General features: G+C 37.2%; 1 protein-coding gene across 3 annotated transcripts in view; it reads left to right on the forward strand.

Annotated features, from left to right (window-relative positions):
- The window catches only part of LRRC28 (leucine rich repeat containing 28), a 121,159-nt gene that overhangs the window by 73,658 nt on the left and 22,720 nt on the right, over window positions 1-24,781 (forward strand). For all 3 annotated transcript variants that reach the window (XM_045560496.1, XM_045560497.1, XM_045560495.1), the window contains exons 6-7: window positions 2,412-2,618; window positions 18,952-19,054. In XM_045560496.1, coding sequence (XP_045416452.1) covers window positions 2,412-2,618; window positions 18,952-19,054 — 310 coding nt within the window. The remainder of the gene's footprint in view (window positions 1-2,411; window positions 2,619-18,951; window positions 19,055-24,781) is intronic.

Below are 24,781 nucleotides of genomic sequence, written 5' to 3' on the forward strand. Positions count from 1 at the left end.
TCTACGTTCTTGTCAAATGTCTACTTGTTTTCTTAGTCTAGGATCTTTTTCCGTGTCATCATTTTCTGCGTATTTCCTGGTCTAACCTCTCCAAAAGAGTCCTTACATCCTTTGGGAATCTTCAGGAGATGTCAGTTCTCACTATAATAAGTACAGACTTCTCGTTATCATCCCTGTCTCCACCAAGCCCTCTGTATTGGATTTATTTTCTGTTCTTCTCTCATTGGTTATTGGTGTCTTTGGCATTTGTTGGGCCCCAAAGAGCCCACTGTGCATGCTGTATTTAGTTTTTCCCTTCCATGCCTTTCCTCGTGCTTTCAGCCCCACCCCCATGCCCTGCTGGGAATGCTGTATCCATATTCTTTTGACATATTCAAATTCCCATTTTCAATAAATTTCACCAAAGCTTCTTCAAGCCTCCATTTAGCTCTTCTTTCTCAGAGCTTCTGTGGCAAATTGATGTAATAGGATTTTCAGTGGCACAGGCCTTGTCGCCTTCTCTTGGTACCTGGCCCCACTGTGTGTAGTGGATTGGTTGCTTTCTGTCCTACTTCACTCCTATAATCATTTTGTGAAATTAGATCAGAAAGGTTTTTTTAGTTCTTTTTCTTTCTTTTTTTTTTTTTTTTAATATACTTCTAAAACATGATTCTTCCTCCAACTCTCTCATCCCTACACACCCCAAATCAGGAGCATTTTTGTTTTGCAAAATAGACAGGTTTACTGGGTGGAGCACTGTGCCAGTGGAGCCAATAGTGAAATTGACTCCCACGTGTAGCAGTTAAGTTCAAATAGAACAAAACTTCCCTTCAGAGTCACAGGCTGTGTACAGAATTCTGCCTACCCATCTTCAAATGTGTATTTTGTTCAGTATTTGGGGAAATTGAGCAATAAAGTGTGAACTTCCTAGCACAAATTTGTAAGTATTATAAAAATAACTAGAAATTAGTGTATTTTGCACTTGTATTACTGTATTACTTTTATACAAGTAAAATAGTTACTAAAAATATTCTTACTAACAAAATGTCTATAGCAAAAACCAGCAAACTTTCTCTTGAATGGCCAGATAGTAAATATTTTTAGGCTTTTCAGGCTACATGTGGTCTGTCACATGTCCTTTGTTTTTGTTGTTTTCCTTGTTTACCATCCTTTGAAAATGTAAAACCAGATTCAGCTTGCAGGCAGTACAAAAGCAGGCCATGGGCTGCCAACCCCTGTGAGCCAGGATTTGGCCTGTGAGCCATGGCTCACCAACCCCTGGTCTGTAGCAATATGAAAAGCTGATCTGTTTAATTGAGCATCGAAGAGGGCAGAAGACTTTATCATCCAATAGAGAAGATGTTGCTAATACTAATCCAAGTCCTGAACAAATTAGAATGTGCCCAGAGGGGTACAATCAAGTGGCAGAGTGTGGGAAACCTTAACCTAAGAGGAGTGGCTCAGGATCAGGGACAGGATTAGAGAAGGGCAAACGGTGGCATCATAGTGGTCTTCGACATTTAAGTGTCCATGATACAGAAGAAGTAGGCTTATCCTGCACGGTGCTTACTGTAGAGTCTTCAGTGGAATGTGCTGTCCTGGGAAAGGGTCAATGGTCCTTCCCCTAAAATGGTGATTTTCCCTGAGAAGAACTAAGTTCCTTGTAAAGAATTTCCCATTCTTCACTCAAGACTTGGTGATTTGATGTACAAGAAAGACATAATTGTACTCACCATGGAACAGATTACAACTCTAGACCTCAATAATGAGGGAATTTTGGCATAAATGGAAGTATTTAATTTGAGTGAAATTAAAGTAAATCTTTACAGCTATGTATACTTTGAGTGGGTTTTAAAAGGAGCCACATGGCTGGACAATATCTAAAAATGTTACCTAACAATAATTTCATTTAATTATTATAATTTTTACTGTGGTAAAAATTTCCAAAAGATATCCTAATTCTTACTGCAGAAATCTTCTGTTCAGTTCATATAAACCAATTGCACTTATTTGAATGCTATAATATACGTCTCCTATTTTCTATTTAGGTGGACAGTAAAATCACACAAGTAGCAAAAATCAGGTACCTTGAAGTAACTCTAATTCTTTTCTCACCCTAGAAGCAACTTTGGTTCATCAAGAAGCAGAAGCCATAGTAATAGACTTCTGATTCAGATTTACCACTTTGTGTCATTCTTTTCTCCACTGCCAGCCCTTTTCTCCATGGAAGAAATTCTAGCAGGCTAATTTGAAGACACTGGATTATTTGGATGCTAGCCCTAAATACCGTGCTTTAGCATTTGTGTCTATGGAAATAGTTACAGCTTCTGATTTTATTTGGTTGAACAGTTACAGTATTGATTCATTTTATTTAATTTATTTAATTAAATTCATCAGGATGCGATTTATCTTAATTTTGATTTTGGTTGTAGAGGTTGGCGATTTGAAGGAGCTGCAGACACTAGACATTTCTACCAATCGTTTGCTAACTTTACCCGAGAGGCTTCACCTGTGCCTTTCTCTGCAGTACCTCACTGTGGACCGAAATCGTCTATGGTATGTGCCGCGCCATCTCTGCCAGCTGCCCAGCCTCAATGAGCTCTCCATGGCTGGAAACCGTCTTGCATTTTTGCCACTTGGTAAGTGGTCATGTTTATGTGGTAAGGTAAAACAGCCAAAGAATAAGATGCAAAAAGCCTTTGTTTCTTTGACTAGGACCAAGTAGTTTCCTTTTTTCTGTTTATCTTGAAGATTGCTTCTCTAAATCTGTTTTTGCAGTGAACAAAGCAAATATTCCCAGTTAACAAATGAAATTTATTTCAGTTAGGGATTTCACATTTTAAAAAAGAAATTTGTGCTAAAAATTTGTTTAGGGACAAAATATATGAGATCATTTACTCTGAGAAAGGAATTAAGGTATGTGTGCATATAACTATAAATTTAACAGAAACTATTGAGCAACATGAAAGGATAGCTACTGGTACAAATATATCTGCTTATATATTGACTTCTGCACAAAGAAATTGGTATTGGGTATTCTAATAATTAGTACTGCCAGATAACCAGACTACAAAACTTTAGAGACTTTAAAATTGGCTGAATTGCCTGCTGAGCTAGAAATATCTAATAAATAACATTATACACTGCAGATTTCTATAGCTGGCCCATCTTGACATACGTCAAAGCACATAGGTCTTTAATGAAACAGTGTATTTATTTCACAGAGAACTGAATAATTTTGTTAATCTATAAGAAACAAAAGTGCCATTTAAAAAAAATTAAAATATGAAGCTCTATAGAACGCTTAACTGTCACAATAAGCATTGTATGATTTTACTCATAAAAGCATTTTTATAATGAATAATTTATCTCTGAGGGCAATGAAGTGAATAATTTACTAGTCCCTGAAAGGAAATATTTTCCAACATAATACAGTGAACATATTATTTTCAACTTAAAATCTGTTCAAGAAAATTTTAAAATACTGGACACATTAAAATCAATTCAAGAAATAATAAATATAAATTTAAGGAGATTACTGTTTTATAAATATAATTAAGTTCCATACTTATTAAATGAATTAAAGCTATTTCAGAAGTAGGCTACATTTCTAAGAAATCAGGGCTTTCTTTCAAGTGAGGAAAATATCAAATATAAATATATTTTTAAAATGTACCTGATGTATTAACCCACAGGTTATAGAACAATTATGATGGATAAGCACCAAGTTACAAATCCAGAGATGCAGGTTCTAGCCTGCTTCCATCATTTTACAGTGTGTGACCTGGAGGAAGTCACCAGAACCCCTCTGGGCTTTATTTTTTTTAATCTGTAAGCAAGAGATAATAATATGTATCCTGCTTCATTTAATTTGAAGTAGAATGTGATAGTTTATGTATAAGAATTATAAATCACTATACAAACGTAGATGACTCTTAGAAGATGCAACTTGTGGATAATCATATCCTACTTAAAAATTTTTTTACCCTCCTCCTCACATTCAAGACACCCTCCACCCATAGTAACTACCCAAACCTGTATTTACCACTTCCTGATGGAAGTGGAACTTCTACCAGTGCTCACTCCCTACCAAGTGATTGCCAGGATGATTCAGTCAATGCTGGTGATAAATGAAGGCAGGCAAGGAGAGAGGGAAGGAAAAGACGTGATGATTTGTGTGGTATAAAATGCAACATACTGGCATAACATTAGAGTTCAGGGTAAAGCTACAAATTCCATTATAAGCAACCTTTGACTTATCACGGTTTGACTTTCTGATGTTACCAGAAACAGATTAGCTTGTTAAGTCTGGGGTTGCCGATTCACCATATTTTTATTATTATTATTATCATCATTATTATCGACCATATATGTAAGGAAGAGTGTTTCCATGTGCAATAATGGTATTATGTATACTACTATGACTATTTGTAGGAATAATAATAGCTATCATTTATTGAACACCAGGTTTCTTTGGCCAGGTTTGCTGTTTAATCTCTGTACAGATGCTGTTTATTATAAAACCTTATGACAGAATCTTTTATTACAAAACCTATTGACTATCTAATTTTATAGATGAGGAAAGTGAAGCTCACAGAAGTAACCTGCCCAGAATCACAGCTATTGGGAGACAGAATTGAGTTTCAGCCTCTGTCTGATTCTAAACTTCATGTTCTTTCTACCTCAACATGCTATCTCCGTATTTCAGACATGGTCTCTCTACTGGGGCCTCTGTTTGGAAATAGGGCTGGACCGTATTGAGCATCTTTCTAGTTGTTGTGTAGCCATCTCCATTATCAAATTTGGCTGTGCCATTTTGGGCTCACATACTGCTTTGGACACTCTAGTTAGCCTCATTCAGTCTATCTGTTTAGCAAGATCTGCCTGTCAGAGGCTCATGCTTTCTCTCACCCTACCCACTGTGCACCAACCAGGAGCTCCCAGTTACTCATTTGGCCTACCTTTAGCAGTTCATGTAGCAGAAGAAATCTTATAAAAGCCTAGGCCAGAGACCTATTATCTAGGTCTGTCTTGATGCTAGCAACTCTTCTTCTTCAACTTCAGCAGAGCTCCTGGGTCCTAACAGCTTGTTTTTTCCTTGTCTTCTTGTGTTGGTTCTTCTATTACATACTCTTTGTCTCAACTCTAAACCATTCATATAGCTACTGGCTCCATCTAGCCTGCCACAGCCCTGTTCTCCTGTCTGATACCCAGATGTGCTCTTATCAAAATGCCATCTACTTCTAGAGCCCTAAGTCTGCCTAGAATCCCACATACAATTGGACTTTTTAAATTGAATGCCTTTTGTTTACTGCTGCCACTTTCCATACCCTTCACCTTGCCTGTTCTCCTTACCTCACTGCAGCTCCACAGCCCTGGCTCCTCATTCCTCTAGTCATTTACTGCTCATTCCTACCTTTGTTCTAGCTGTGACATGGCTGAGCATGTGCTGAGGTGGCAGTGGTGCTGGGAGAATAAAGGAAAGCCATTCCCTTAGGAACCTGAGCAGTGTTGATGTTTAGGGTGCTGGGGGATGACACTGTATCATGCTGAATGCTTGTAGCCACAGAGGACCTGACTTGCAGTGGCTGGTACAAGGTGATGGAAATGGTTGTTGAGTGGAGAATTGAGTGCTGCACGTTGCCTGGCTGCTCTTCCACCTTGGCACCCTCACTTATTTACTAGAGCATCTTCTGTGTGCACTGTGCTGAATGCTGGTGTGGCTAAGGTGCGAGGGGGATCTCTTCTTCAGTACTCAATATTCAGTGATGAGTAGAACTATTACAGAGTGGGCTCACAGGCTCACGTCCCTGGTAGGACACAGGCCTGTGAATAGGTTTTACTTTACTATAGAAAAACATACAAGGAAGAGGATGATGGTGAAGATTATCCAGTAAAAAAGAAGCAGGCTACCTGAAGCAATGCTCTGCCCTGGTCTAAATCTGGGTTCTTTGAGAACAGCAGAAAGAAAGGGTCATGGAGCAGATACAAGCACTTTCTACATTTGGTATATTAGGTGTTCTTTGTAAAGCAATGGCTGAGACAACTAGAGAGCTGCAGTGTGAGGTCACCCAGGGAAGGCTACAGGAGACTGGAGACAGGATAATCCATGAAGATGAAGAAAATGAAGCTGCCCAAAATATCACCCGCCTCCTCAGTCTTGTCTTTTTGTTTCTTGGAGTTTTTTTTTTCCTACCATGAAGACATTTTTGAAAAGGAATTTCAGTTGTCTTCAGTAAGAAAATAATTAAGTCTGTGCACTTGAAACCTTTCTGTGAACTCTTTTCTGATAAACCAAAGCCATCTAATGCTGAGAACTGTCCTGGAGAGAGTCAAAGCCCTCGGCTGCGGGTGCTGCCTTTCTCTACAGAACTGAACTGTTCTGAGAAACTTAGCAAATAGGGCTGTCTCATTGCAGTAGTTTGGAGATGCTCTGCGTGCACACACCTCTCCTCCGCCACACGCACACCCTAAAGTTTTCAAGTATTAGAAGGCTCTTGTGCTTAGTATGAGCATAGTACAGGAACTTGAAAGTTTTATGAAATGAGTGCTGTGGTATCTCTGCCTGTGATGGCAGGTGGGAATCTTACTTTGGGGAGCCATATACCGGATTCAGTTTCTTGACAAAGAAGTTGGACTTGGGAGAAAACCAGTTTTTATGAGGCTTCATAAAGGACTGTCAGATTATATCCTCTTCAAAAGGCAACTACAGAAACGATATGTAAGGGTGACTTAAATTGCTTGTAATACTGTCTAACCCATTAATGCTCTATGAGCACGTCTTCTTAAGTCACTTGTAATACTGTCGAAATCATTAAGACTCTTTGACTATGTTCTTAAGATGAAAAGATGCATCAAAAAGAAGAATGTTCCTATTATTACTATACCATGACAACCAAGTGACAGATCAGTCTACAGACAGAAGCTTTGCTCACAGTGGTGACTACCAGCAAGAAGGAGGGGAAAAGCAGTCACTTGAGCCTAGTGCTATTTAGTAGAGGCCTTGAAACTTGAATATTTGTTATTGATTCAGTATCACTCTGTTAACTAATTCTTAGAATTGTGACTCACCTTGTGGCTTCTGAAAGTGTAGGGAAATATAAAGAAAAGAGTTTGTTCTCTCAGGCTTTTTTGCCATGTCCTCCTGGTTTCCCTTGCATAATTAATAAGCCCAGTTATTCCGGCATGCTTACAGCTTATTTAATGTTGAATAATAGATATAAGGATTGTAAGGTTGCCCATGTACAAATTGGCTACGGAAGAACATGCTTTAATTAGCCCCCAGGAAGTGCTGTGTCAGCCAGACTCAATGCCAGTAACTTCTGTAGTTTAAGAAAACAAAAGTTGTACTACCCATGTTAGCAGGTAGAATTTTTATTGAATGTTAATTTAGAAAACAATGAATGAATTCTTAACCAAGAACATTTGGCACATGACATTGAGATTTACAGAATAGCCTAGGCATAAACTACCACGTAGTAAGCCCAAAAGTTGGTAGAGACTAGCTTCCTGCTAATGAGAAATTATCTGGGTTTCTAAACCAGTCCCAGAGTTGTTTCTTAGAGATGCTATTAATAGTAGTGAAGTATTTATTTTCTCAAGAAGAGTTATACTGTGTCTCTAGGACTTGTGCTACAAAATGCAATGACATTTGAAAAATATCAAATAAAAATAGATTTTTTAAAAAATTAATGTACCTGCTACACTAACCCACAGGTTATGGAACAATTATAGTGGACAAATACCAGGTAACAAATCTAGAGATTCAGGTTCTAGCCTGGTTCTGCCACTGCTACAGATGATACACTGTGGCTTTGATAAGAGTAGAGAACTGGCCCTTTATCACATAATGGGAGTCTTTTGTAGTGGTGGTACTTGTTTTTCCTTTGTAGGAATTGGGTACCTTGTGTAGAAAAAAGTTTATGGCAAGTAAGTTATGGCAGTTTTAGAAATTAGCTCCCAGGAATTTTCAGAACACATGCTGAAATCCGTTTTCTATTGCAAATGGCATATATTAACTGTACTTGTTTTTTCTATTGCCTCTTTTTATATATTTGCCTAGGAAGTCAGGAAAAGAATTGCTGTTTACTCTTTTCTAAATAAAAATTTTAAGTCTATACAGTAAAACTATTCAAACTTCAAACCAGTATTGAAATGAGGTAGAAGTCAGTTAATTATTTTTAAATCTCAGACTTAGAGATCTGTGTAAACTGTACTGTACTGAACTATGAATGTATATTTCCTGCAATTTGAAGAACTGCTGCCTTGATATCATTATTTAATGGTACTAAGTTGCAGAGTTTGTGGCCTTAAATAAGTTTCAGTTCTAAAAAGTTTAGTACAAACAAAAAGTCCCAGAAGCTGGAGTTAGCCTTATATTTGGGTAGAAGGTGTGATAACTGCTTTCCAACGAGGGACCCAAACATATGAATAGAATTGTTGTCTTTAGGAGTTGTTGGGCAGGTCTTTAATCAAGGCCATGGTGAAAAAGGAGACAAGCAAGTCTTGAAAACAAGGTTCAAAACTAATAGTGGAAAGAATTGTGAGAGAATTAGTCTATTAACTAAAATCTGTACAGATCTTGTTTCTGGAGTTAAGTTATAACTCTGGAATGCAATTTTTTTTTTCATGAGAATAGATGTTCAGTGCTTTTTGAGCTCTTTTTTTAAGTATTTGTAACAAAAATTCTTTACCCTTGTGCTGCTTACCCATCTGAGCCTTTTCCATTCTCTCATGACAGGGCTTTATTTTTCTTTCATTGCATAAGATTTGCTCTTGCCTTATGTTTTCTTAGACAGTTAACAAGATTATTTGATACAGCTTCTGTAGCATGGGCCAGACATTGACATACTATGCTAATGTATGAAGAGAAAAATGTACTTAGATTAGGTGAGCTTTAAGTGGACAAGTGTATAAATAGTTTGGGAATAGGGTTTGAGGTAAGTGATTAATATGAAGAAAGTGAGCCTTGTTCTCCTAAATATCAATTAAGAAAAAAAACTGCTACTCATTCTTTTTCTTTTCCTTACCACTATACTAACAAAGATGCTTCTCATTCTTAAGGTGCAAGATGAGCAGTTTAGAAAAATAAGTCATATGAGGGCTAGAAACATGAGCAGAATGTTTACCAGCAAAGTTTTTGTTATTCTGGTCCTAGATTTTATGGCTTTTTAAATAGTGACAAGAATGTGCAGTACTACTGAAGTCTGGAAGATGTTGTGAATTGACTTACAAGCAAGAATCTGTAATTTCATCAGTCATAGGTTTTCAGTAAGGGTCTTAAGCTCAAAATAAAATAAAAAAAACAGGCACAAGTCCAACTGAGCAACAGATAAATGTGCAATGCAGAGTGAAGACATTTTGCTCTTCATACTGGCTGCCATGGTGCTATTATATTTCTTGAGTCTGTGCTGGACAATTAGCATGAAGTCATCTCTAGGATCTTCTTTGAAGGAATTCTTGATATTTCTGCCCTAAATCTGTAAGTCAGAACTAGCCCGCCAATTTTCTGGTCTCTTAAAGGAAGCAAAGAGATGTGTTGTTCATTGTTTGTCTCCTTGGTAGTGTTTCCTTCAAGATATCACACTTGGATGCCTTGGGCACAGCACCAGCCCTCGTGTACCCTCACCCCTGTGCATCCTGCTACGTAGTACCACGCCCTACCTCCTGTGGGAATGCCCTCATTATATGGAAATGATGTGTTAGGGGAGGCTGTCTAACTTACATTATGACAAAACAGGCAAACATACCTTTAAATCCCATTTAACAGCTGTGTAATCTTGGACTTAGGAAGGTTATTTAATTTGTCTAAGTCTCAGTAACAGGGTAATATTAGCACCTGCTTCATAGCACAATTGTGAAAATTAAGATCCATTTAAAACAAATCTCTCTCTTTTTCTGCTGCGACAAGAGGTCTGATCGTCATCTGTGATGTGTGTATCACGCTTTTTAAACCTGCGTCTTGCTCTATAATCCTATCCTGCTCCCCTTCAATAAACTTCACCTCATGCTTGCCTTAAAAAAAATAAATCAAGTATCACTCATAAGTACTACAGAAGCACACAGTCAACATGAACTATTTTTACTCTTTCACTAGACTATAAGAAAAGGTAGGGACTGTGTGTCTTCACATTTGTACCCCAAGCATCTAGCACAGTGCCTGGTTCATTGGTCATCATTTCTTTGTTACCTGGACTGTGCAAGAGAAATAGAGATGCTGAAGCATGAATATTTACACAAACAGCAAAGGAATCCTTCAGTCATTCAAATTCATTGAATCAGTTTATTTTAATGTAACAGTTATTGATCTGTGTATAAAGTATCTTATTAAATTGTAATTCACTTTGAAGTCTTATTTTGTAAAAGCTGAATAGATCAGAAAGACTATGGCTATGAAAAGATTTAATGGAGTGTGTGTATGTTTAAAGAAGCTAGCACTTAAAAATAATTGATTATTCTGAAAAAGTGGTTGAAGAGTTCTCTTTGTAAAAGGCATGTAGGCAATTTAAATTAATTTTAAAAATTATTTTGGAATACATTGTAAATTACTCTGAATTCATTGTGAAGAAACCCACATTTTATAGTAATTAAAAATGTTGTAATTATGACTAATAATATCTCTGATTTGTTGAACTAAGATAATTGATTTACCATTGATAGGGCATTCCAACAACCTATTTTGGCCTATTGCTTTGATGTTGTGGTTTCTATTGCCTCATCATTTTGTTGAAGAGAATACACCATTCATCTTTTGACAAAATAGATGAGTTTCATACTGGTCAGTATGCAGTAAACACAGATCCTATTCTGTCTGTGCTTGCTTTCACAGTATGTTTAAAAGAGAAATAGCCTAAACACACAGGAGCTTTTTGTTCCATCTTCAGCCATGTGGACTGCAGCATATGCCAGAGCCTTGAGGTTGAAAAAAAAAACAAACAAAAAAAGGAATTGGATTTTGTGCAACACTCCTTGCTTTTGCTAATTTCTAAGTAACAAACTTTGATCTGTGAGTCTGGAAGGAAAAAGGGAAATATTTTAGACATAGTACAGTACTTTAAAAAGCCACATGAAAAAGTTCTTTATGGCTTTAGCATCTATGCAGATGGACAATTTCCTTGCTTTATAAATTTTACATACTGAGCATTTTTGCACAAGAACTTTAAAAAATATTATTGCACGGTATATTTATTATAAGGTATTGGTACATTAATATTAATAGAAGGAAGAAAACAAACCACCTCATTGGCTAGTAGATGAGTGGTCTCTTCCAATGTTAATTATTAAGATTTTGTGATAAGACTGTAAGAAATATCTCTAAGCTTTTTCATGAAGAACATACTCATATTTCAGCCTCATAATGATTAAAAATGCTATTTCATTGTGCTTGGGGGTTTTTGCCAGCGGACTGCTTTCTGGCCAAGAGCATGCTCTCATGCGGCCGTCATACCACCACCTTTAAAGCCTGTGACCTTGCTGAGTGTATAGGTGTCTCAGCCTCACCAGCAGGTTGTGCTGTATCAGCTAAAACAACAGAGCTGCCTGATCCTCTCCAGAGTCCTGTGCTGTTTTGTGATTTTCTCTTTGTATTCAGAAGAGGGAGATAAAAGACTAAGATGTATTGAGCACCAATTATTTTTCAAGGAATCAAGCTTGGAACTATATACAATGTTTGATCTTCATAGCCAGTCTGTGAGATTATCGCATTCTGGTGGAGGAATCAGGCTCAGAGCATTTCATTTCTCCTGGTGTCAGGAAGCCATAAGTAAGTGGAAAACCAGGATTCAGACTCAGTTCTGAGTCCAGAGTCCACTGTATCATGTAATTTCAGTACTGCCTTTCCCCACTCTGTATCAGATTGTGCTATTTGGGAAGTTTAAGTGTCTATATTAAATACTTATGTCCAGGTGGCATTATGCTGGCTAATGTATAATAGATTTGAACATAACTGATATTGGTTTTCTTTCAGCTTTAACATAAAATAGTTCATGCCATTATGGGCGTATATAAGAAATTATATTCCCCAGACAAAGTGGTCAGGAGGTGCAAATCGATTTCTCTGGAATGTTGAGACCCTGAGATAAGACCTACACCAAATAGCATTTTAAATGATTGATTCTTCATTTTTTTTCTCTATAAAACTAACAGAGGAAAAAAGACTAAAGTATATAAGAAGTAGCAAGTGTCAACTTTTATTTAACTTTGTAGTGTGATCTTTGCATGTTGCCTAATTTAATTTGCGCAAGCTCTTTTGTGGTATATTAGAGAGGTGCTTCCTCTGTCGTTTCCCATTTTATATCCTTGCTTGAGGAAATGAAGCACAGTCTCTAAAGGCTGTTGCCTCCAATTCTTTTCTGTGCAATTAAAGTATAGAAAAGTGTTAGTACCATTTGCTGCATGCCAAAGAGAATTCTCTCTTAATTGGCCTTCTACTGTAGGCCACACTTCCAAATATGTCACTTAACTAATAATAGAATAATAACTGCCATATATTGGAGAAGACTGTGTGCCAAGAATTATGCTTGATAATTTTTAAGCTTTGTCAGTAATTCTCACAAAACTTGAGGGACAGCTTTATTTTCCCCATTGTACAGATGAGGAAACTAAGGCCACAATCTAGTAAGTAGAACAAGGATTCAAACCCAAGTTGTGTGAGTCCAAGTCTGCACTCTTGCTGTCTTCATTAGCATGCTACACTCCTTATCACTGCCTATACCCAAGGAAAGAATATTTCCTTTTTCCTTGAGGCCCCTAGGGGCTCCAAAAGGCACATCGAGACCGGAGATTATTTTCATTTTATCAATGCAGTTTCATTTTTTTAAAAAATTCCAAAGTTTTCTATATGCCTTTAAAGTTTACAAATTTCTATTTGTGATTAAGGATTTGTATACATATCAGAGAAGTAGTGAAGAAATTTAAAATAGGAATTCTTAGTGTAATTCTGAGACCTTTTCCATTGCAAGTAGATTCTGGTATTTATATTTTTCCCATCTATGTTTATAAATGTCTAGCCTTTTATACCAGCGATATGTCGATACATGTTTACTAAAGTAGCACTATACAATGTTTTGGTAATTTTATATTCTGATGATTAAAAAACATATTGCATAGTGATTTAAACTTCACAGATTGCTTTCACATTCATTAATCCTTATAACCTGGTAAGGTTGAAGGACCAGGTACTATTACACCATTTAACATATGTGCAAATGGAGGCTCTGCTCACAGGCCTCCTAAGTGAACCATCAGACACATAGGCCTTCTTATCCCCCACAATGTGCTAATTCTTCAGTGGCACACCTCTTCTGGATTAGTACCTTTTATTTTTGTTTTTTAAAGATAAATCATGTTTTAGAATAGTATTTTTAGAAATAAAATTTTATGCAAAGACATCTGTGGCAAACGAAATATCAAAATTTTGAATAAAGACAGAATCTGGGCCAGGCACAGTGGCTCACACCTGTAATCCTAGCACTCTGGGAGGCTGAGGCAGGAGGATCGCTTGAGGTCAGGAGTTCAAGGCCAACCTGAGCAAGAGTGAGACCCCTTCTCTACAAAAAATAGAAAAATTAGCCAGATGTGGTGGTGTGCTCCTATAATCCCAGCTACTCAGGAGGCTAAGGCAGGAAGATCACTTGAGCCCAGGAGTTTGAGCTTACAGTGAGCTATGATGATGCCACTGCATTCAGGCAAGAGCAACAGAGTGAGACTCTGTCTCAAAAAAAAAAAAAAAGACAGACTCTGGCAGTGCCATGTTGAGACATTTGGTGCATGAAGCAAAAGGGAAACTGGACACTCCTATGATTTTTTTTCTAGAACATTTTGATTCTTTTCGAGAGCATTAAAGTACTTGAAAAAAATCAGAAATTGAAAATAGGTCTATTAAAACTTGACATTTTTCTAAGTCTACATATTTTATTTGTATCAAAGCCAAACTTTATTATAAGTCTACTTTTCTGGCTTTAATGGAGGCAAACACATCAAAAATATTTTTATTAAAACCATTGCCCACTAAAAAATACATAAAAACATATGTATGGGATGCACATTTTTCCTTTCTAGATTTATGATCTTTGTTCAGTGTTATTTTCCATTGCAGAAGCTTATACATATTTATATTAAATAAATTGCATTGTGTATATTTGAGGTTTACAATATAATGTTATGGGATACAAGTAAATAATAAAATGGTTACTATAGAGATGCAGATTAACATTCTTTAATCTCACATAGTTACATTTTTGTGACAAGAGAAGCTAAAATCTATTTAACAAAAATTCGTAATACAATATAATTTTATTAACTTGAGTCCTCATGTTGTACGTTAGATCTCTAAACTTATTCATCCTACATGTCTGCACTTTGCATCCTTTGACCTGCACCTCCTTATTACCACCCTATCCCCCGCCCATGGCAACTACTGTTTCTTTCTCTAGCTCTATGTATTTGAACCATTTCTCTTTTAAAAAATTCCATATATAAGTGAAATCATGCAATATTTTTCTTTCTGTATCCCGATTATCTCACTTAGCATAACATCCTCTCGGTCCATCCATGTTGGGGCAAATGGCAGGATCTCCCTCTTTTTTAAGGCTTATTATATACCACATTTTCTTTATCCATGCATCTGTCAGTAAGCATTTAGGTTGTTCCCATATCTTGACTATAGTGAATAATGCTGTAATGAACATGGGAGTGCAAATATCTTTACAAGGTAGTAATTGTATTTCCTTTGGGTATATACCCAGAAGAAGGATTGCTGAGCCATATGGTAGTTAGTTCTATTTCTGATTTCCTTGGGAACCTCCATACTGTTTTCCGTAATGGCTGCACCAATCTACATTCCCACCAACAGTGTACTAGGGTTCCTTTTCTCTACACCCTCGCCAACATTTGTTATCTCTTGTCTTTTTTTTTTCCCTTGTCTTTTTGATAATAGCCATCCTGAGGGGTGTGAGGTGATATCTCATAGTGGTTTTAATTTGCATTTCCCCTATGATTAGTAAGATTGAGCACCTTTCATATACGTGTTGGCCATTTTTATAACTTCTTTGGAGAAATGTCTGTTTAGGTTCTTTGCCCATATTTTTTTTTTAGAGGTAAAGTCTTGCTCTGTCACCCAGGATGGAGTTCAGTGATGCGATCAAGGCTCACTGTAGCCTTGAACTCCTGGGCTCAAGCGATCCTCCTGCCTCAGCCTCCCAAAGTGCTGGGATCATAGGCACGAGCCACTGTGCCTGGCCTCTTTGCCCATTTTTTAATCTGGTTATTCACTTTTCTGCTATTGAGTTGTAACTGTTCTTTATAAAGGTTAATATACATTAACCTTTGATCGGTTATGTGGTTTGCAATTATCTTTTCTTAGTCTGTAGGTTGCCTTTCCATTTTGTCAATTGTTTTCTTTGCTGTGGAGAAGCTTTTTAGTTTGATGTAGTCTCATTTTTCTTTTTTTGTAGCCTAAGCTTTTGGTGTGCTATACAAAAAAATCATTGCCAAGGCCAATGTTGATGAGCTTTTCTCCTATGTTCGCTTCTAGGATTTTATGGTTTCAGATCTTACATTTAAGTTTTTTATCAGTTTTGAATTGATTTCTGTGTATGGTGTGAGATTTTCATTCTTTTGTGTGTAGAAATCCAGTTTTCCCAGCACCAATTATTGAAGAGACTTTTCCTTCCCCATTGTGTCTTCTTGGTACCCTTACTGAAAATTGGTTGACCATATATGTGTAGATTTATTTCTGGCTTCTCTATTCTGTTCCATTGGTCTGTGTTTCTTTCTTTATGCCAGTACCATACTGTTTTGAATACCATAGCTTTGTAATACAATTTTAAATCTGTAAGGGAGATGCATCTAGCTTTTTTTTTCTTGCTGAGTGTTGCTTTGGCTGTTTGACGGGATTTTGTGGTTCCATATGAATTTTAGGATTCTTTTTCCTATTTCTGTGAAGAATGCCATTGGAATTTTGATAAGTATTGCATTAAATCTATATATTGCTTTGGGTAATATGGACATTTTAACAACATTAACTCTTTCCATCCATGAACACAGGATATCTTTCCATTTGTGTCTTTACAATTCAGTTCTTTCATCAGTGTTTTATAGTTTTCAGTGTACTGATCTTTTACTTCCTTGATTAAATTTATCACTAGGTATTTTAAATTTTTTGTACTACCGTAAATGGAATTGTTTTCATGATTTTTTTTTCTCTGCTAGGTTATTTGTGTATAGAAATGCTACTGATTTTTGTGTGTTGATTTTATGTCTTGCAACTTTACTGAATTGATTTATTAGTTCTAACAGTTGTGAAATCTTTGGGGTTTTCTCTCATTTTTTACATGTTTGCAGCTTGATTTAACAACACAGTTATTCTCTTCTGGAATCTGTGTACTTTATGATTTTTTTCTCTGCTATATATTTTTTTCTTTTTGATGTACTGGAATAAAGATGGACTAAAAAGTTCATAAATGATGCTGAAACAGCTGGATCACCATTTGGAAAAAAAAGTTATTAGCTGTGCTTTTTACACCACGTGTATAATAAGAATAGACTCCAGATGAATTAGGAATCTAAATGTAAAAAAGAAGAAAAGTGAAACCATGCAAACACTAGAAGAAAACATGGGTGAATTCTGCTTTAACCTTGAGTGTCATAGGAAGAAGTTTTCTACCTATGACTCAAAATCTAGAGAGAAAAAAAAAAACATTGATAAATTTGACTCATAAAGACTTTTAAAATTTTTCACGTGACAAAATACGCCATCAGCAAACTGGGGGAAAAATATTTGTAACATATACCACAGATATGGGACTAATGTCCCTAATATATAAATGACTATTTAAAAAATGAGGGTACAAAATACCAAAACCCTGATAGAAAAATTGGAAAAAGACTTGAATAGACAATTCACAAAAGATATATGTATAAATGCCCCTCAGACATATTTTATAACTTTTCAAACTCATAATATTAGAAAAATGCAAATTAAAACAATGCTGAGGTACCATTTCTCACCTATAAGAATGGCAAAATTTAAAAGATATGACATGTTTTGCTTCCTGTGGGGAAGCAGGTGCTCTCATACATTGCTGTTGGCAATGTAAATTGCCATAACCCTTCTGAGGGAAGTTTTGGTTCTTTTTTGTAACTGGGCAGGATTACTGTAACAGGAGCAGCGGAGAGAAGGAGGTGATGTCATCCTTCCCTACCCTCCCCCACAGGAACCCGTCCTCACCTCAGCCTGTGTTACCCTCCTCCCACTTCCTGTGACAAATTGTCCAGAATCCATGTGTGAACCATAAGGCTTTACACCAACCAGCCTCTCTAATAGCAGGGACCATATTGCCTTACAGTTTTCATTTTTCCTGTCTGTGTTCACATCTATTAATGTCGTATCCATATCTATATCCCCCAGGCCTAGAATAGTGCCTAAAAGATCCTTAATAGGTAAATGTGTTTTCTTTTGAACTATAAATGAATATAAGACTCTCCTAATTTAGCTATGTGGGACAGTTTCTTATTTTCACAAGCAGGACCCTAGAAAACCTTTCAAAGATTATGTTCTTGCTTCAGGGAGCAGAGGGTTAGCAAGACTGCTGAGGACTCTGTTGTGTGCCTCTGTGACAGTAAAGACAAATAGCCCTACTAGGTGAGCGCTAGGACTGGAAAGGAGAGCTGGTTGGACGCTCCTGGGCATGTGGGGAGGGATGACTTGGACATTGGGAAGTGTCTCTGCTGCCTACACTGGCTGGAAATCTCCTTCCGAACTTTGAGCCTTACTTCCTCACTTAATCCTCTTCCAGTCTTTGCTCCCCCCATCGCCCTGCTACCTATGGGATATATCTGAGTTCTGCCTCTTTCTGGCATTCCTGTCCCTGTTATAGACCCTTCTTTTTGGGCCCCGATTTCAGCCCCAGCTCACTGGCCCACAGGTCTTGTTCATCCCGCTTCACATCTCACTAGGGACTTGGATTCGGGTTCTGCTTCACTTCTTCCTCACCCTGCAGCCAGGGGCAGTTCTGTCCCGCACGTGATTCCTCACCCTCCCTCACCGACCTCCTGTCTTTCTGCCCAGGGGAGGGGAGACACAGGAAATCTCCATATGAGTTGTTAAAGAAAAAATTATTCAATGACACTATTAAAGCATTTTAAGGAAGACTTTATTTGAAACCATCACCACAGGTAAGGGGACCACTGCAACAGGGTCTTGCAGTGGACGAGAGAGTGGGCCAACTCTGAATATAGCATGAGCAGTGGGAATTGATAGCCAAGGAACAGGGTGGGGGCTGGTGGATGGAAAATTCCTAAGAGGTAACATCAGGAGTAAGGCAGGATTCTGGCTAAACTGACCTAACAGAATTCTTGCTGAAGACAAGGTGAGCAGACCTGGGGGATGGTGGAGGTGAGGAACCCAGTCAGATATCCAGAGAGGGATTCTTGCTAAACTGACTTAGCAGGCTTCTTTGCTAAAACTGGATTTTACAAGGAAGTCCACAGATGGACCTGGGAGAATGTTTAGGAACCTGACTAAAGTTTGCAAGCAAAGAGTCTTTGTCAAGGGGCAGAATGAGGCTCATGTAGGCTGACCCATCAACTTACTTTGTATAACATTTTCTATGGAACAAAATGAAAATAAATGACCTACAGCAAACTTTATTTTTAAATTGAAATTGTCTATAAAACATCATAGAATTTTTATGCAGGAAAGAAATTTAATAATATTCTAGTCCCAGTTATCTCATTTTACAGTTTAAGAAACCAAGGTCTAAGTTGGTTAAGTAATTTTCCTACAATCATATTTTCTAATACAGAATCTAATACTGCAGCTGACATAATTTCACACTCATAGGTAAACCTACAACATTTTTTCTTCCAGAATAGAAATTTTTGAATATTTCTAATATTATGAATTGAATTTTATATTTCACATTATAATGGTGCCTATTTATAGAAATTATAGCACTTTTTTTTCTAATCCAGATTTAGGTCGATCTCGAGAACTACAATATGTGTACGTGGATAACAACATTCACCTGAAAGGCTTGCCATCTTATCTGTACAATAAAGTCATCGGGTGCAGTGGGTAAGGCTGATTTCACATTTTGAACTCAAAAACTGATGAATGACTTTTGATAATTCTACTCAATTTCTTCATTGGCCTTAATATGCTAAAACAAATATCCTTAGAAACTAAGAATATTGGACAAGCAATTTAGAATATTGTACGTTGAGTTCACTCAGTAAGTTTTTTATTTTCCAGTCTAGAGAAAAATGAATCCACATGCACCTTTTTTTTTTTCAATGGAAATAAACAGTTTTATTTTTCCCCAGCTCTACTGAGGTATAATTGACAAACAAAATGGTACATATTTACGTGTACAATGTGATGATTTGATAGATGTATACATTGCCACAGGTACCATCATAAATTCAATGGTGTCAGTCACAGAAAGTGGAGGAATCAGCATTAATTTAAAAGGCTTTCTTTCTCTAAACTCCATTGCAGTGACAGTTTTATTTCAGGAACAGCCCTAGTATCTTGGGTTTACCAATAGAACTCAACATGTGAGATAGACCCTCAAAATAAGTCATAATTCTATCAACCAAAACAGTTATTTCAGTTAACGGACTTTTAGTTTTAGAGCAGCAATAATTTTTCCTTCTTAGTCAGGCTTTTGGAAAGATGGCTTCAGCTTCTCCTTCTGCAGCACTGGGACAGAACCACCGTAAAGTGTTTCCCAGAGTGTTCTGGGATTAAGATGTACCACTCAACTACCAGGACCTGCTTTTGACTGGCTTACTTTCCCCACTTAAGAAGTCAAAGGAACACTTTTGAGGCTACCTAACTAGCATGTTTGACTGTCCCCTTCTAATCTCCAACGTCCTGCAATAACCTAGCCCATGCTATATGTAGTTCTGGAAAGAAAAGGGATGACAATAAGCTTGTGCATAGAGGATAGAGGACAGCTACTCCCCTGTTATCACATCAGGACTCCAGGGGATGGGCGGTGAGCTGTGATTGCCCCAGAGAGGGCAGTCCTAGGATTGATGTCTTCCCTTAGGAATAGTTGTGCAGTTGTTACCTTGGGAAAGCCCTAGATGAGTTCAATGCCTGTGTAGGCTGATGAAATCCAAATTGAGAGATGTGTTCCAAAATTTTCTGTGAAGCAGAGAGACTAGGTTAGTTTTTAGCTCAGTGATTTTTCTACAGCTGATTATGTCACAACTGTGATATTACATAGTCATTAATCCTAATGAGTTATTAAAGGATTTTAATATAGCCTGATTCTTCCACGTGGTGAGTAAAATGCCCTGAATCACCACAATGCACGGAGTGATGCAAGCAAGCTCCAAGGCTCAAGGCACTTTCCCCACTTCAGAACCTTCGGGGATTGCACTGAAGTGTGATCCAAGTCTCTTACCACAATTAAGGAATAACTTTTATTGAAGATAAAGAGCCTTCTACTTTGATGTTTAGATATTGATGTTATTGACTACCAGAAAGTGCTATTTGTGCTTTCTGCTATTTAAGTAGAAAGATATTTTTTAATCTTTGACTTGGTATCTGGTAACAGTGATAGTGAGTTTTATGAGAGTTTCAAATCTTTAAAAAAATAAATAGTGGGGGAAAATATACAAATTATTAGCTAATATTCTATACTTTTATTAAGGTCTGCTTTCGTTAGTAATAAATAAAATTATTAGAATAGTAGCAAACAACTAGTTTTATAATGTTAGTATTGGGGGTATAAGCAGTTCCACTTACAAACGGACTATGATCCAAAAGACATTTTTAGTCTGTTGGTTTAACTCAAAACTCAGAATGCATTTTTATAGAAACAGTTCTGGTCATTACATTCCTGAGCCAGCTCATTAAAAGGTTATTTAACTTATTTTGCACCTGAAAAGTTATACAATGTTTCTATGGCAAATGTGTTCAGAATTTTAATAGATGATAACTGCTGAAGCCATGACAACAGAATTAAGGAGCGCTTTTTTCTGTTGAGTAACTCCCCAGTTCCAAGTCCAGTGGTGGTGCTTGCTGCCCTAGCCTAGGGAAAGGAAGGGGAAGACGGGTAGAACAACATTCTGAGCAATGTCAAACAGAAAGGTCATAAGTGTATTTGAGGCCTAGAAATTACCCTTTTTCATTCTGAACAAGGATCTTGGTTTAGTTGTTCATTCAATGAGCATTTATTGAGCGACTACTCTGTTGTGTCACTGTGCAAAATAATGGCTATATCAGTGATGAGCAAAGCAGTGAAGTGCCTGTCCTCATTCTAATTTAGCCAGGGAGTGAAATGAACACTAAATAGTTGAACAAACTTGGTGTTAATTCTCTTTAAGGAAACTGAGACTTAAAGGCTCAGTTGGTTCTTCACTGCTGTCACATGTTGCATCTAGCCCAGATGTAGACTCAGAATATAAGAACACAGTAGCTTCAGCTGTTCTGTACTATCTTTGAAACAATTTAGTACCATTTTCAGATTAAGAGTCTAAGAGAATTAGAGCAACAACAGAGCAAATGATATATAAATGATGGAAATGTAAAGCATGCAGCTGTATTTTATGACCTAGCCTCAAAGCCACACATGTCATTTCTGTTATATCTCACTGATTACATGGGTGAAGCCTATTCATGGAGGGAAGGGACAACACAGGGAGTGGCTGCTAGGAGGAGAACCACTGGGAGCCCACAGAGAGACGCTGCCACAGCTGCATTGCATCTATTCTCTGCCAGACTCGTGGAAAAATGTGATCTTTATTTTGTCTGGGTTTTTTGTTGTTGTTGTTGTTACTACAGGAGTAAATGTCTTCACTTCTACATTGCACCCAGAAAGAGAAGTCCATCCTTTGTTAGAATTTTAGAGTGGTACTGGGGAATGGTCATGCTTGAAGGTGCTGACTCGGGGAGGTGGGGGGTGGGGGGAGGGGATGGAAGTATGACTACATGGTGAGTGCCAGGCGCACTGTCTGGAGAATGGACACGCTTGAGGCTCTGACTCAGGGGGATGGGTGGGACATGGACAATGTATATAACCTGAGCTTTTGTACCCCCATGATGAGCTGAAATTAAAAAAAAAAAAAGAATTTTAGAGTGGTAATTGGCATATTTGCTTACTGACGAGAACTCAATGATAAAAGTGATCCCATAGGAGGGTTATTTTTCCAGTTATTTGATTATATGAGAAAAAGAAAACCAAGCCACTGCTTTGCTTTTTCTTATGTAAATAATGAGCAATTATAGGTAAATTTGTGTGAAGATTGGTTAAATGACCTTCTAAAGGTTAGTTAACATAACCACTCAAGGTAATAGAATTGTTTGTATGAGAAATGATGCATTCTGAGTTCTGAGTTAAACTAATAGACTAAAAATACTCCATGATTATTTGGGGGTGGGAGGGCTACCTACACATCAAAAACAACCAGTGTTGAACACCTGAACCACACCTCCAAGGGTCAGGCCCAAAGATGTATGGCTACAGTTGAAAGTACTGAAGTGTGATTTGAGCTGTCATTCAAGAGACAGAGGTTGCAGTTTGACTCCCACAAAGTTGATTGCTTGCTAAAACAAAAACATTAACGCTCCTTTTAAGTGTGAGAGGAATATAATAGAATCCGTAGTCTCCACAATATAACTTTCACAATATCCAGTAGACATTCCAAAATTACATGACATCGGGAAAATGTTACCCATTTTCAAGAGAACAGATGATCAGCAGAGACCAACATGAGGTGACCTAAAATGTTCAAATGACAGATGAGGATTTTAAAGTAACTGTTATAACTATTCTCAATGAAACAAAGAAAAATAGGTTTGTAATGAATGAAAAGGCCAGAAAAATAGAAACTAAAAAAAAAAGCAGGAGAGGGGAATTCTAGAATTGAAAATACAATGTCTGAAATAAAAAATTAGCTTACTGGGCTTCATAGCAGAATGGGTATAAGAGGAAAAAAATCAGTGAACTTGGAGGTAGATCAGTAGAAATGATGCAATCTGAGGAATACATAGGAAAAAATATTTAAAACAAAAATGAACACAGCATGGGAGACCTTCCAGACAATGTAAAAAAGCCTGATGTATGTATAGTTGGCATCCCAGAAGGAGAATAAGGAGAGAATAGGTTAACAACAACAAAAATGTTTGAAGAAATAATGTTCAAAAATTTCCCAAACTTTATGAAAAACATTTTCAAGAAGCTCAGTGAATGCTAAGCAGTATAAATACAAATAAAACCATTCCTCAGCAAAGCTGCTCAAAACCAAAGATAAAAAGAAAATTTTGAAAGCAACCAGAGAAAAAAGACACTTTGCATACAAAGGAACAATTCAAAAGACTGTTAACTTCTCATCAGAAAATCTGAAGACCAGAAAACAATGGAAAAACATTTTTAAAGTGCTAGAGAAATAAGTCAACTCAAAATTGTATACACATTCACAGATAAAACAAAACTTACCCTTGAGTAGCTTCGCCAGCATGACAGCTGGACTCTTTATCCGGGCCATCCATTCTTTTTAGCGGGTACAGTTTCTTTCCATCTCCATTTCCACTTCCCTCCTTTCCTTTTCTTCTTTCTTTAAGCAAAGAAAAACTTTTTTCTAAAAAGGAAGAGGGTAAATCTGTAGCAGCCCCCACAGTAATGGGCATGTGGATGACCCAGTGGACTTTCTGAAGGATAAAAGACAGAGATTTGGGTGTTTCAGGCAAGGGAATTTAAATCTTTTAACACATTTGTTAGGTAGAATTGTGAGTGGGAAAATGCATATGAATTAATTTGCTAAATTATATACATGTTTTGGTGCATATATGTGGCAAAATCTCAGTGGCAAGATGATGTCACTATTCATTAGCCTGTTTTGGGCTAAATATTGAATGTCAGCTGTGAAAGCACTGAGTTGAAAGTCCCAATAATTGTTATAAATTAGCTATATTACTAAGCCAAAGGTACTAATATTTGTGACAGATTTCAATTCATTGAAATAACTCACTTGAGGGTTCAGTGTACAAATCTTTTTGTAACTATCTCAGCATTTAATCTAAAATAATAAAAACTATTGTTATAAATCAAAAATACCAAGGTTTAATAATTGCCAGCTAATAATTCTTTCATTTGATTGTGAACTGAAGCATATTATGGGGCTTCCATCTCTCCTTACTAACAGTTCACTTCATTATTACTCTTGTTTTAGATGAGTGACACTCACTTTTCAAAGCAGATACCTTTTCAGCCTTCCTTCTCACTTGCCATTCTCTTCCATGCACCCCACACTCTAGCCGGTGGGTACTGTTGTTTAACCATGGGCCCTGTGTGTCCACAGAGGTGCATTGCTGTTCATATTGTTCCCTTTCCCTGGAATATCATCACTCTAATCTTAGTTTGTAACAGTAGATAATACCAAAAATAAAGCATGGCTGTAAACATTGCTTAACATTTCCTGTGTACCAGGCAGTCTGCTCATTGATTTATCTGCAGTATTGCACAACATTCTCCTGGCAACCCTTGTGTTGTTACCCCCATCTTAGAAATGAAGAAACTAAAATTCAGAGAGATTAAGTACAATGTTCAAGGTCGCAAAGTGAGGTGGCCATAGAGTTATCATTCATTGTCTGTCCTCTTAACCTCTATACCTGTACGCTGCCTCCCTCTTCTCCTTTGTCTGGAATCATCCACTATATGTATGTATGGGCTTTTCTACCAGCTCCTTGAGAGCAGAGACAGTGGGCATTTAGTCTCTGATGCAACTCGATTGGCCATGGAACAGCTGAAATGTTCCTAACTTGTGTGAATTTTTCACTTTCAGCCTGCTT

Source organism: Lemur catta, chromosome 9 (assembly GCF_020740605.2).
Source record: "Lemur catta isolate mLemCat1 chromosome 9, mLemCat1.pri, whole genome shotgun sequence".
Lineage (NCBI taxonomy): Eukaryota > Metazoa > Chordata > Mammalia > Primates > Lemuridae > Lemur > Lemur catta.